This window comes from Phycodurus eques, chromosome 3 (assembly GCF_024500275.1).
Source record: "Phycodurus eques isolate BA_2022a chromosome 3, UOR_Pequ_1.1, whole genome shotgun sequence".
NCBI classification, from domain to species: Eukaryota; Metazoa; Chordata; class Actinopteri; order Syngnathiformes; family Syngnathidae; genus Phycodurus; species Phycodurus eques.
The window spans coordinates 14,358,720-14,373,247 of NC_084527.1; the positions used below are offsets into that span (position 1 = coordinate 14,358,720).

At 39.3% G+C, this 14,528-nt stretch overlaps 2 protein-coding genes across 5 annotated transcripts in view; both read right to left on the reverse strand.

Annotated features, from left to right (window-relative positions):
* Positions 1–307: 307 nt before the first annotated feature.
* Positions 308–12,481, reverse strand: si:ch211-214j8.12 (uncharacterized protein LOC100000539 homolog). Of its 2 annotated transcripts, XM_061673475.1 has the most exons (6): positions 12,399–12,480; positions 11,335–11,401; positions 10,880–11,158; positions 10,619–10,785; positions 5,108–6,183; positions 308–1,899 (listed from the first exon to the last, which is right to left on the reverse strand). In XM_061673475.1, exons 3-6 carry the CDS (start codon positions 11,106–11,108, stop codon positions 1,509–1,511), a joined length of 1,863 nt encoding a protein of 620 aa, XP_061529459.1. In that variant the 5' UTR covers positions 11,109–11,158; positions 11,335–11,401; positions 12,399–12,480; the 3' UTR covers positions 308–1,508. The 2 variants fall into 2 exon arrangements, with proteins under 2 accessions (XP_061529459.1, XP_061529460.1); XM_061673476.1 differs by lacking the exon at positions 11,335–11,401 and having other exon boundaries at positions 12,399–12,481.
* A 1,138-nt stretch (positions 12,482–13,619) lies between these two features.
* The window catches only part of gda (guanine deaminase), a 35,979-nt gene continuing 35,070 nt past the window's right edge, over positions 13,620–14,528 (reverse strand). For 2 of the 3 annotated variants that reach the window (XM_061672200.1, XM_061672194.1), the window contains exon 14: positions 13,621–14,526. In XM_061672200.1, the coding sequence (XP_061528184.1) occupies positions 14,462–14,526 (65 nt within the window). In that variant the 3' untranslated portion in view covers positions 13,621–14,461. Of the gene's footprint in view, positions 14,527–14,528 lie in introns of all 3 variants that reach the window. The other variant, XM_061672196.1, reaches the window with a different exon arrangement.

Here is a 14,528-nt window from a genome sequence, read left to right on the forward strand (position 1 = left end):
GAGATGTAGGGGAGCTGAAACTATTGCAAGATAAATATCAGTTTTTTCCTTTATTTATTTATTTATTTTCAATTTCATTCCCACATTTATGAAAGAGAAGCATTATTTTTTGGGGGAAAGCCTGTGAATAAACCACCACATCTGGTAGAGGTTATTTAAATGTTGAGCCACAGCAAAAGAGGAATGGATTGGATTTTTAAAACTATCATATTGTAACACTACTAATTTCTTAATTTCACTTTATCCACTTTTTCTGGAGTAAACCAGCCCCCTGTAGAGAATAGAAAAACAAAACAGAAATGGACCTTGGAGTTTTATTAGGAAAAGAAATGCACATGTAAAACACAGTAACAGAAACTGACTTTCAAGACTACTACTGTACTGTATATAAAATTCTACCTGCTCCTCCATCTCTCTGTGTACTAATAGGAGTTATAAACGTTAATGGAGTCAATAGTACGTTGGCAATACTATCATGCACACAACACAACAATTCAAACAGAGGACAGTGTTGCTGTAGCTGACTACCTGAAACGTTTCCAAGCTAGAAAAAAAGTCAGCTAACTCCTACCTAACAAAATAAACAGTAAGATCAAATGCAGCAAAAGTGAGAAATGCAAATGATGAGTGTGTTGCTATTGAGGGATAGAAGTTAAGAAATATTCCTGGTTTAAGAAGGGGGGGGGGCTGTATTTTTGTTGTTAAAATACATCATTTCATATAAGTACTGTGTGGTTGTACACATTATAATCTCCTGAATTTTAGGGGTGCTATCTTGAGTACCCCAAAGATAGGCTAGAGACGCTCATGTTAAGCGCTGTAGGAAATGGATGGGTGGCTTTTCAACAATATGTATCAAATTCAAGCACATTTACATATGGTAAATGAACTGGACTTATATAGCGCTTTATGTACACCATCACCGTGCCCAAAGCGCTTTACAAAGCCTCACATTCACCCACACCAATGGGCAACTGCTGCCATGCCCACTGAGAGCAAATTAGGGTTTAGTGTCTTGCCCAAGGACACTTCAACATGCGTATAGTCGTAGCTGAGATTTGAACCAGTACCCTTCGGTCACTGGACGACCTGCTCTACCTACTGAACCACAGCCGCCACATATACTCACTTCATATTTATATAAAAAAAAAAAAAAAAAAAAAAGGAAAAAAAACTTACTTGTATACGAGTTAATTTTCAGTATTTGCATTACAGAAATCCGGTATGGTAATTTTAATTCAACACTCAATCCATAATAGGAAAATAAAAAAAATTATTGTCTAAGATTTTTTTTTTAGCTGATTCAGGACAATTTTTATGTGCTGAATCTAAAAAGCACATTGGTTTTGATCAATCAGATCAATGTTTTGAACTATGGCCACATGTTTGTTTACCATCACTGAGTAGGAACTGAACCCACGCTGCCCAAACCAAATTCAGGCGAGTGTACCACTACACCATCAGTGACATAGTCACTTCAACTACATTGAAGGATGCATGTATCCTCACTACACCCAGACAACTCTCACTGTACTTAACCTTTTGCAGTCTGCCCATTCTTGGTGACTGATTTGCCAACAGCAACTCAAATCTACACACTTCAGTCTCTTGCTCCGCTGTATTATGTTTTTCACAGTAGTCATCTTCACATCTGTTCTTTGGAGGTCAAGGTGTTGTACCCTTTCAAGTGCTTTGGGAAGAGAGGGATCGGAAGCTCCAAAACGGTGGTGTCGGTCGCCGTAGCACAGTACACGTTGCAGAACGTTGTTCAGTGGGCATGGTAAAGAGACCAAGGAGAGCCTCTGGAGTAAAGGGGAACCACTCAGGAGGCAACGAATCACCTTCATTAGTGACATCCAGTACATGAGAGGCCGCATTTGTTTGTGCTCATATGAGAAACTGCAGACAAAACACATCGATGAACACATTAGTACTGTAACCCATACCTGTAAGGCCACAGTGGTGGCTTTTACTAACTGTCCTACACAAAAGACTAACAAAATTAAACTAAAGGTGAGAGATTCTTGCAGTCCATTGCCCACAGATTGTGTAGTTTACTTCCATTTGAACCAAGAGCTGCCTCTTCAGTGGCCGTTTTTAAAAAGCAGTTAAAAACACGTTTAGGCAGAAATTACACTACAGTTTTTTTTCTTTCATTAACTGCATGTTTGTGATTGTATATTTTAACCATGTGAAGCAATTTGTAAGTCCTCTCTGTGAGACGTGCTATACAAATAAATTGATTTACTAAAAGGGGAATAATAACATGACATCGATCAAATATGGTTGGCGTCTAATATGCGCAGCTTTGTTTTGGAATAAACTAAAACTCATCTGTTCACAACACAGTGAATTCCACTCAACAGCATCCTTTTTTTGGCTTTACACCTTGATTAAACACTTGATTTCTCATGCAGTGAAACCTCAAAATAAGAATACAATTCTTTCCATGATGCGGGTTAAAGAGAACTAAACCATTGTAAAATAAAACTAAAATAAGGTCAAACTTCTCAACCTTTGAAGAGGCCTGCCAGACAAAACGTAATAGGTACAGTACCATGAAAAAGTAGTCGCCCCCTTCTCAAATTCTTATATTTTTGCATAGTTTCCCCACTATAAGATTATCAAACAAATGTGCGTAAATATCAGACAAATATAACCCAAGTGAACTTAAAATGCTGTTTTTAAATAGTTATTTCATTTATTAAGGAAAACAAATATTCAGTTACCTGGCCCTGTGTGAAAAAGTAATGGGCATCTAAACCTAATAACTGGTTGGGGCATCCTCAGCAGCAACAACTGAAATCAATCAAGTTTTCCATAAGTGATAAAGAGTCTTTCTCATCTCTGTGGAGATATTTTGGCCCACTCTTCGTTGCAGAATTGTTTGAATTCAGCAAAAATTGAGGGCTTTCGTGAATGAATGGCATTTTTTTTTTGCCAATACATTTCAATTGGATTCAAGTCTGTACTTTGACTAGGCCACTTCAAAACCTTCATTTTGTTTTTCAAGCCATTCAGAAGTTGACTTCCTGGTGTATTTTGGATCATTGTCCTGCTGCAGAACCCAAGTGCCCTTCAGGACATAATTGGCAAATAAAGATGATTCTGATTCTGAACATTGTCCCAGATTATCGCACTACTCATCACTTTAAACTGCATACACTCCTTGAAGTCTAGGCGCCCTTTGCACAGTGGTCATTGCACCGGACTATTGCAATATTAGTCATTCGAACTGCTCTAAGTGCTAGAGGACTCTGCATCTTTTGTACAATTCCCCCCCCCCCCCCCCCCCCCAAAAAAAAGTACCAGCATTATCAGACAACTAGCAACCCTTTCTTGCTCAGTGACTTTTTTTTTTTGTGAATGTCTTTATGTCACAAAAGTGTTCTCTGTCAATTGACTATCTGTTGTCGTACTAGAGCGGCTCCAACTACCGGATACAAATTGATGGCTGAACATTCTCCTTCCGGATTTTCTGTTAAAGAGCAGAATTAATGGTTCCATCAATCACAGCAAGTCTTCCAGGTCCTGAAGAATCAAAGCAGCCCCAGACCATCACACTACCACCATCATGTTTGACTGTTGGTATGATGTTCTTTCTCTGAAATGCTGTGCTACATTTACGCCAGATGTTACAAGACACACACCTTCCAAAAAGCTCAACTTTAATTTCGTTGTTTATTGTCCAAAAAGTATTGAGAATCATTCAGATGTTTTTTTTTTTTTTTCCAAAAGTAAGATGAGCCTTTGTTTTTTTCTTTATTTTTGTTTGTTAGCAGTGGTTTTCACCTTGGAAATCTGCCACGGATGGCATTTTTGCCCAGTCTCTTCCTTATTGATGTGTCATGAACACTGATCTTAACTGAGGCAAGTGAGCCCTGCAGTTCTTTAGAGGTTGTCCTGAGCCCGCCTCCTGGATGAGTCAGTGCTGTTCTCTTGGGGTAATTTTGTAGGCCGGCCACTCCTGGAAATTTACCACTGTTCCATGTTTTCTCCATGTGAGGACAATGGCTCTCCCTATGGTACACTGGAATTCTAAAGCTTTAGAAATGGCTTTTCCAGACTGATACATGGTAATTACTTTATTGCTCGACTGTTCTGAAATTTCTTTGGATGGTATCATTTTGTTGCAGCTTTTTTAGATCTTTTGTCCGACTTGATTTTGTCGGGACAGATTTTGTTTTAAGGGATTTCTTGATTGAACAGGTCTGGAGGTAACCAGACTTGGGTGTGATCAATGAAAATCAACCAAAAATTGGAGTTAGCCAAAATTAATTCATGATTTAACAAGGGGGGTAATTACTTTTTCACATAGGACCAGGTAACTTTGAATATTTTTTGTTTCTTAATAAATTAAATCACCATTTAAAAACAGGATTTTAAGTTCACTTGGGTTGTATTTGTCTGATATTTACATTTGTTTGATAACGTTTAATATTAAAGTGGAGAAACTATGCAAGAACATAAATTTGAGAAGAGGGCCAATACCTTTTCACTGCACTGTATATTAAACTGTATGTTTATAAAACAGGCATTAATTCCAGAAAAACTCCACTGGGTGACAGTACTGCTCTGCAAACACCCTCCTGTTTGCTCTCTATAACAGTGGATATAAAAAGTCTCCACAGCCCTGTCTTGATGTTTTTCCGCTTTAAATAAAACGACACTAATACATTCCATTTCAAAACTTTTCCCACCATAATTGTGTGTACGATGTTAATAACAGAATCTTCCAAACACATCCCATCCATCCATTATCTTTACCGCCTCTTCCCCGAATATAGCTGGGATAGGCTCCAGCACGCCCGTGACCCTTGTGAGGATAAAGCGGTACGGAAAATGGATGGAAAAATAAAAGTTTGGAAATGATTTAGCTTGGTGTCACTTTTTACATAAAAAAAACCTGGCATTTGAACATTTTATAACCACTGTAGTTTTACTTTATTATAGTTTAATTTTACAGAATTATCTTCTCTTCACATTTTTATGACAGTTAAGAATGTATTACTAAGTAGAATGTATTTAAAAGATTTCCGGGAAAGTTAAAGGTTTTACGATGGCAACAGTTTGAGCCTAGAGTTCATTCATTCACTTGTAGTCTTACTTGAGTGTCAGAGAGCAAAGGTTCGGCAGACTTGGAAGCTCGCGCTCATCCGGCTCTTGATCCAGCAATGAGGCGGGAGGCTCTGCACTGATGAGCAAGACTTTGAGTTTGGGACAGGCCCGGATGAGCTCCGGTAGAGGAGCGTGAGGGTTTGTTCTCACTCCTTCCAAAGTGAGCGACACGAGGGAGGAACCTGACACTTGCAAGGCAGGAAGGAGATCCAGGAGAGGGCCTTGGTGGTGCACAGAGAGGCTCCTCAGCTGACCTGACCACGACTGCAGCCCTGTGGCTAAAAGAGTCGGCAGACTTCTTCCTCCAATATCCTCTTCGTCTTCAGCATTCACAGATATGGACGTGATGTTTGGGCATAAACAGCCAAAACTGTCCAGAGACTCACATGTTAAATCTTTAACATCTCTTAAGCGCAGTGTAATGTGGTCATCACCGCTTTTCTCATTTGTTACATTCTGAGAGCAATCTTTCTCATCATCCTCACTCTCACTCTCATAACCATCTTGAGCTTCTACCCTCCTCGTCTTCCATGAATCGGTGTGCTGCAAGCGCCTCCTCTCCCTCCACACCTCCTCCAACCTAGGTAGCCCTTCTCTAAATGCGAATAAATCCACCTGTGTAAAGTATCTGCGCTGGATCAGCCGGCAAGCCTGTGAGAGTCCCTCCACGGCCAGCCTCTCCAGGTGGGGCATAGAAAGGAGGAGGTAGGCCACCACTGCCGCAAGGTCTCCCTCCTGTTCCCCAAATCCGATATCAAGAGCCAGCAAACTACACAGAGCCAGCGGAGCCACGGATGTGGAAGAGGAGGAGCCGGAAGGTGAACATTTAGATGAAGGAAAGAGAGCTCCGAGGGGAAGGAGTGCTGCGGGGGGGAGAAAGTGACATCCGGATACATCCAAATGGCGCAGCAAAGGGCAGCAAAAGACGACGGTCCGGATGATGCCGCCATCGCAAGAAGTACCCGACAGGGAAAGTGAACGCAACGTAGGGAGACAGCGCAGTGTGTCTGACAGAGCCTTGGAAGGCAGTTGCTGGGCTCCGGATAGGTTGAGGTTGTGCAGGCCCTACAGGATGTATGAAAAGAAATCAATGCACACAAAAAAAAAAAATCAAGAATTAATACTTTGTCCTCTGCTGGGAGAGAAGTGGTTGTACGAAGGTCAGAACTATTCCCCAGAAGAGGAACTATATGTGCATGCCAGGTATCGGAAATGTCACCTGTTTACCAACATCTTTTTCAAAGATACACACTGTAGTTTGTGTTAGAGCACATGCAGTGGATGTAAAAAGTCCATACACCCTGTTCAAATGCCGGCTTTTTACATATGGAAAAAATGAGACCATAATAAATAATTTCAAAACATTTTCCACTATTAATGTGACATAAAACCTGTAGGACTCAGTTGAGTTCTTTTTTTTTTTTTTTGAGTGGAAGTAAAACAACTGAAATAATGTGGTTGCACAACTGTGAACACCTTCTTTTAAATGGCATGTGGCTGTGTTCAAAATTAACCAATCACATTCAAACTTATGTTAAATGGGAGTGAGCACACACCTGCCACCATTAAAAGTGCCTCTGATCAACCCCAAATCAAATTCAGATGTTATAGTAAATGTTAATGTTGCTATTAATCGACTGTTGGTTTTTATATAATATATAGCACTTTTTTTTGCAGCTGTGGTTGTTTAAATGGGGAGATGCAGTATTTTGCCAAACCAACTTTTTCTAGTATTTGGGATAGAATATTGTCTCTATGGTGCCTCAGTAAACATGTGAAATAAGATCTAAAATTGTCCACACATTCCTGAGTTCCAGACGCTTTTCTGCCGAGAGGCCTGAAATCAGGTCATTCGAATTTCTTGAGCGTCTGTCAAAGATCTCTGCCTTCCCTTTTCGCTCCCGCGCCATTGCTGTCAACATTAAAAAAAAAAAAAAAAACATGCACTCTCTCAAATGATCGACTTTGATGTCATTGATGTCATGTCATCGATCGGCTCCGCACAATACATTTAACTCCACATCACTGTTGCGTATGAATCCAAAAGCTAGTTTATTTTTAGCCTTGACACGTGTCTTGTGTCAGTACTTTAACTATCTGACGGCCCAAAAAGTTTGTTTCAATTTTGTCGGTTAAAAAACGAATCTCAGACAAACAACATGCAAGTTATTTGCAGTCTGTGCACAACTGAAGTACGTTGTGGGGAACGTTATCTAAATGCTTGCTAGCCACGACAGTGAGAAAGTTAGAGTAAGCATGTCATTAACAGTATTTATTAAAGTAATTTCATTGCAATAAAGTAATTTAATTACAGTAAATTAGCACCCATTATTTATGTCATGTTGTAATGTTGAACTGACCTAAACTTATGCCAGTGGCCAATCCTTGAATGCCCCCTAGAGGTCATTGATGTTTTAACTTTTGTCTAGAATGCAAGAGAATAAATTTGAGAGCTGGGATGGGCTCCAGCACGCCCGCAACCTTTGTGAGGATAAGCGGTACAGAAAATGGATGGATGGATACAGTACTCTGTATACAGTACACAAGTATATACAATAAATGAACAAGTCATGTAAATGGACACATTGCTCCATCTTGTGATCGGATCGGTGATCGTTTTTTTTTAACTCGCTGATCGGCCCTGAAAATCCTGATTGTGTACACCCTACTTTTGAGTTGTTTTTGTTTTTTTTACTGTCTGATTATTTTTCCTAACACTGAATGCTGTTTCAAACTGTTCGTAGGTCCCGCCACCTTGTCCCAGGCCCCAGTTTCAGTTGAAGAAAAACCGCCCCAAATCATGATTCTAAACACAACCACTTCCTAGTTATAAGAGAACGTGCACATTTGTGAAACCACTTTTTTCAGTTGTTCATTTTCGCTTCTGCACTTGAAATCAATTGAGCTGCACAGGTTGTAGGTGACATTAATGGTGGAAAAACTAAAATGATACATCTTGGTCTCAAAACCTAGCATTTGAACAGGGGTTTGTAGACTTGTCATATCCACTGCATGTTGACAGTTGTAGTTTACTCTTGTCACTTATAAGCAGTGATGCTCAATATGATTCTGGAAACTCCCCGTAGAGTTTTCTGTACCTGAGAGTGTGGCCTGACTGTCCTGTGATTGGGCAGCTTTTCAGATGCTGCCTAGGCAATCACTGGACAGTCTCACTTGTCAATCATTATAGCATGACTACTGATCATACAATGTCATTTATTTATTTATTTATTTCTCCCCCCCCCAAGTTGAATAGGCATTGATAAGACCGGTTAAAAGACCAAGTTTTCTTTTTTCTTTATTAATTAGAATTTTAATTTAAAGGGTGCATTGGCCTTTTGTTTGCTTGTACAACCCCAATTCCAATGAAGTTGGGACGTTGTGTTAAATATAAATAAAAACATAATACAATTATTTCCAAATCATGTTCAACCTATATTTAATTAAATGCACTTCAAAGACAAGCTATTTAATGTTCAAACTCATAAACTATATTGCTTTTAGCAAATAATCATTAACTTGGAATTTTATGGCTGCAAGTATCAGTTTGAACATTAAATATCTTGTCTTTGTAGTGTATTCAGTTAAATATAGGTTGAACGTGATTTGCAAATCATTGTATTCTGTTTTTATTTATGTTTAACACAACATCCCAACTTCATTGGAATTGGTGTTGTATATAGAAAGATAGGTCTCTGGAGTGCATGCCTACCCATCAAGTGTGAAATTAAACAACCACGTGAATCTTCTATTATCTGCCTATTTCTGAAAATGTGTACATGGTTGAATTAGCCAGTAGTAGATTCGGGCAAGCACTATTCATTTGCTACCTGGACGTGAAAGAACTCTCAGAGTCTCCACAAGTCTCCAATAACACCTCAAATAACGCGGTCGCCGTGCACGTGAGTAGAAAGAAGCCTTAAACACCGCAAAAGATTTGTTGCTCATCTCGTGAGCTGCAATGATTAATCCACAACTAATCAATTATCAAATTAATCAGTAATGATTTGATTCTGAAAATCGATTAATTGTTTAGTGCGGCACGGTGGACGACTGGCTAGCACATCCACCTCACAGTTCTGAGGACCCGGGTTCAAATCCGGCCTCGCTTGTGTGGAATTTGCATGTTGTCCCCGTGCTTACGTCGGTTTCCCACATCCCAGAAACATGCATGGTAGTTTAATTGAAGACATTAAACTGCCCGTAGGGGTAAATGTGAATGGTTGTTTGTCTATATGTGCCCTGCGATTGGCCGACGACCAGTTCAGGGTGAACCCCGCCTCACACCCAGAGTCAGCTGGGATAGGTTCCAGCACGCCCGCGACCCTAATGAGGATAAGCGGTACGGAAAATAAAGCAGACTGATTATCTTTGTGCTCTATCAAAATAAGACATTTAGAAACATTTGCTTTCATCAACATTTTTTCCTATTTTCTGATATGTTACAGCTCAGTCCAGTAACTGAATCATAATCAGTTTATGTTTGTGCATATTCTGCAGTGTCAATTTGAAATAATGTCCTGTTTTTTAATAAAGAGATAAAAAAGTTTTTTTTCATCCAATTCACCAATTAATCAGAAAAATAAAATAATTAGTTGCAGCTCGGCGGACGACTGGTTAGCGCATCAGCCTCACAGTTCTGAGGACCCGGGTCCAATCCCCAGTCCCGCCTGTGTGGAGTTTGCATGTTCTCCCCGTGGCTGCGTGGGTTTTCTCCGGGCACTCCGGTTTCCTCCCACATCCCAAAAACATGCATTAATTGGGGACTCTAAATTTCCCGTAGGTGTGAATGTGAGTGCGAATGTTGTTTGTTTGTATGTGCCCTGCGATTGGCTGGCAACCAGTTCAGGGTGTACCCCGCCTCCTGCCCGATGATAGCTGGGATAGGCTCCAGCACGCCCGCGACCCTAGTGAGGAGAAGCGGCTCAGAAAATGGATGGATGGATAGTTGCAGCTCTACAAATTACTTCACAAGAGGAGTCGGAAAAGTCTGTAAGTTGGCAACACTTAGTAGCCACTCACATTGTCGCAACCCCCTAGCTCCTCCCCTGTTGTCATGGTAACGAAAGCCATACTCTGCATGAGACAGAATCATCCCTTAAACCGATGTGATTTGAACCAGAGTATGACAACTGGATATTAAATGTGCTGTAATTCTTTATCTTTTGTGTATTTTGGCCTTAGAATGACAATGCCTTTTTATTCAGACAGCTGGAAAGTGTTTTAAATTGTGGAAAAAAATAATAAGCTCTCCTTTTCTGTAGACCATCATTCACTACGTAATTTGTTTTTGTCATTGTTGTCTTTTAAAGGGAATTGATGTATTCAAATTAAATGTCAGGTTGTACTATTTTTAAGTAACTCAGAAGTAATACAAACGTTTAGTACCACATCAAACTTAAAATACAGTGATATTCTAACTTTTAACTCTTTTGCAATGTCAGTAACTAGTACTACATGAGTAACTTGCCCTCCAGTGTTCCCAATAAGTTTGTCTGACCTGGCAGCGTGCTGCAATGATGGCACACAGGGCGGGGGTGACCAAACCAGGGAACCTTTCCAGAGATAGACCTCTCAGCTGGGGCACTAACAGGAGATGGAGGGCAGCACGGGAAAGCTGCTTTCTAGAGCACAGCAGACTTGTCAGCTCCTCCACCAACTCACCCGCTATAAGAGAGTGGGAAAAAAACAAGAAGCTTGTTGGATTAGCTGAGCTGAGTGTGGTGCAGATGTAAACCATGTTATCATGCCTGTGACTCACAAAGCATATTGAAAGGCCCCATGATGTGTCTGAAAGAATAGTTATCCATGTAGTTGTCAGCATAATCCTTCACCCACACCTTCTTCATATTGTCAGCCAAGCTCAGCAGACAAAGCTGCATCAGCGAAGGCACAGAGTCGTCCTCCTCCAACACCCTACTGCACCGAATCTTCCTCCACTTGGGCCGGTCCTTCACCACATGGTCAGCAGAGGCTCGAAACAGTGGCATGTTTGCAGACCCAAACAGATCAGTGGGGCTCTCAGGTCAAGTAACAGTTCCTGCAACACACAATGATGATGAATTTATCTATCCATCAATTTTCTGTGGCGCCTATCCTCATTTGAGTCTTGGTTGAACGGAGCTTATGTGAGCTGAATTTGGCCGAGAGGTGGAGTACACACTGGACTGGTTGCCAATCACAGGGCACAAATAGACAAACTCCATTCACACTCACATTTACACTTATGGACAATTCAGTCTTCAATTGATATGTATTTTGCAGTCTGGGAGAAAGCCAGCATCTAGGAGAAAGACAAAAAAAAAAAAAGCACAGGGAGGAAAATGCAGACTCTACACAAAAAGGCAGATATTTGAACCCAGAACCTCCCAACTGTGAAGCAGACGTCCAATCCGCTAAGGCCGAGGTGAAATATACAATACAATAGACTTTATTGTCATTGTTTAGCAGCTCTTATAACCAGCATATTATGAAAAAAAATAAAATGCAACCTCCAATTCATGTTTTCATTTTATCGAAGCACAACTTTTTATCATTCAGAAATTTTATACATTTTAGCATTCTCAAACTATTTTTAAAGGTGCTCAGGGTTTAGCTCCAGAATCTTTGAGCAGCCGGATCAGTAAACTACAAAACTGTAGCAGGTCAACCAGAGCAGCCTCATCTGGAGACTATAAAGTGCCATATCCTAAAACATGTTTCGCCCAAACAGCTTTATCTGTGAAAGGTTCTAAACTATGGAATATGCTCCCGGTCAAGATAAACTCTTTAACAATACTTAGCATCTTCAGGAGGAGGAAAAAAAATAACTAAATCCTGGATGCTCCAACATCAGAACTAAACTCATAAAAACCAAGCGGCGCCCATGCTCCGATTCATTAATTTTATCAACTATACAAAATGTGTGTACACACGCACACGCACGCACACGCACGCGCGCACACGCACACGCACACGCACACGCACACACGCACACGCACACGCACGCGCACACGCACACACACACACACACACACACACACACGTACTGGTAATGTTTCACATAGTAACTGTAATTACTTAAATAATTAATTTGAAATATTCAACATCATATTTATATGTTGTCTGTTTCTCCGTTTTGCACATTTGTATCAGCATTTAGAAAATAGGAAAAATAATTAAGTTATGAAAGTTTGAAAGTCTCGAGGATACATACATATTGGCTACTAACACTGAATAAACAAACTGTCTGTCTTATCGAATGGGCGAATGAAAGAATGAAGAGTTTCACGGAGCCTTACCTGGCAGGTTGATGGAAAGGAAGAGTATTTCAGTGTGCTAACAAACTATAAACCAACTTCGGCAACCTTTGCTTTACTTCACTTCCTGGTTGTGAAGCCTTCGGATTGGGTGAAATTTTACCAGAGAACCCTAAATTATGTCTGCCAGGCACATTTGCCTGCCTTAACTGCCACAGACAGCCTTTCGGTGAAAGGCATTTTTGAAACAGTATACAGTCCAATTATTATTATTTTTTTTTAATTTGTGTGCTAATATTGATCAGAGAGATTTTGTTTTCAGTTTTTACTCATTCATTCATCTATTTATTCATTTTTAATATCATGGATGATCAGGTGTGTGCGTATATGTATATATATGTATATATATGTATGTATATATGTATATATATATATATATATATATATATATATATATATATATACATATATATATATATATATATATATATATATATATATACATATACATATATATATATATATATATACATATACATATATATATACATATATATATACATATATATGTATATATATATATATATACACATATATATATATATATATATATATATATATATATATATATATACACACACACACAATAGAATAGAAGGAGTCTTTATTATTTAGGGAAAATCCAGTGGACAGTAACAGCACACAAACACAATAAAAAAAAATCGAAATATCATGTACATATTTACAACCTCTGGCTGGTAGACTGACCAGACTGAGAGCAGTAGTGTACAGTATGTGTGCACTGTAATAACAAATATACTTTGTATGCAGATGTGAATGACTGAATAGATGACATACAGCACAGTGGATAAATGTTCTACACATTTCTGTTCAATGCCTTTTTTTGTGTGTGATAAATGAGACGGAGATAAATCATTTCAAAACTTATTCCACCATTAATGTGACCTATAACCTGTACAACTGAATTGAAGAAAAAAAATGAAATCTGTCATGAGCAGTAGGAGGGGGAGGACCCTAATGCTCCATCTCGGTGGTTACCACATTACTTTCTTTGAAGACAAAAAAATTAATAAAAATAATAATGGTAAAATAAAAATGTCAAAATATATGTTAATCTCCCTGTGAATATTCTCATTCATCCAGGTCATTTCATTCTCAAACAGGACAGTCCAGTTGCGATCGATTCAATGCCCTGGGAATATGTATGTTGTATGTTTTTGAAAACATTGGTTGTTAGTGAAACAGCAATCAGAATTTTATCAAGTTGTACATTTTATTAAGTTGACTGGATGGCAGCTCGCGTGGCAGCCTTCTCTCTTCGGCAGCCTTAAGAGTCGCGGTGGCCAGCAGGTTATGAGTCTAGGTCAGTAATTTCCAACCTTTATGGAGCCAAGGCACATACTTTACAATTGAAAAATCTCATGGTACACCAACACAAAAAATGGATACATTAATTACTGTATGTACTTCCTGCCATCTAATAGAAGAGCATTTATTTGTTCTGTCTGTCACTATGCCTCACTGGCATAAATAGATGCACAACGATACATTATTTATTGTAAATATAATTTTTGGACCAATTAAGTAAAATTTGATCATTTCCCCACAGCACACATGAAGAGCGCTCACTGGTTGGGAATCACTAGTCTAGGTGTTTGGCCAAGCGGTTGGTGCTACTTTACTCTGCAGCCGGTGAAGGCTCTGGTGTGGGTTTCAAATTTGTTCAGGACCCCGGTGGATTACTATTAGGTTTACTGGAGCAGGGGGGTAGGGGGGATGTGTAGACTTTTTATATCCACTGTATACACATATTATAACGAATATACAAACATGTAATAAAGTCTTTCAGTTTATTGACAGACTATAACAAAAATGCATGCGAAATGAATGACGGATATTTTTAAATATCACTTTTCATGCCTAATAATTGTACTGGTGTACTGCATATAAAGCATTCAGCTGCAGTTAAGGACAAATATGTACAATGTTTTATAAATGACTGAATTTCAAGATTTCTTTTATCAATGAGGATAAGCAACATTTTAAGCAATTTAAGCAAGTGATGTGAAGGTGTGCTTGAGGATTTACTCTGGGAACGGCACCACCCTCCTTCCAGCCACATAAACCTCAACTATGTTCCGATCGTCACCT

Bases quoted from the DNA above. Each gene is read 5' to 3' on its own strand.
- si:ch211-214j8.12 (XM_061673476.1), bottom strand. From the start codon at position 11,108: ATGCCACTGTTTCGAGCCTCTGCTGACCATGTGGTGAAGGACCGGCCC. The intron at 6,184-10,618 runs GTCAGACAAACT...TACATCCTGTAG, and splicing joins TCATTGCAGCACGCTGCCAG to GGCCTGCACAACCTCAACCT. The intron at 1,900-5,107 runs GTAAGACTACAA...TTTTGTCTGCAG, and splicing joins CTTTGCTCTCTGACACTCAA to TTTCTCATATGAGCACAAAC.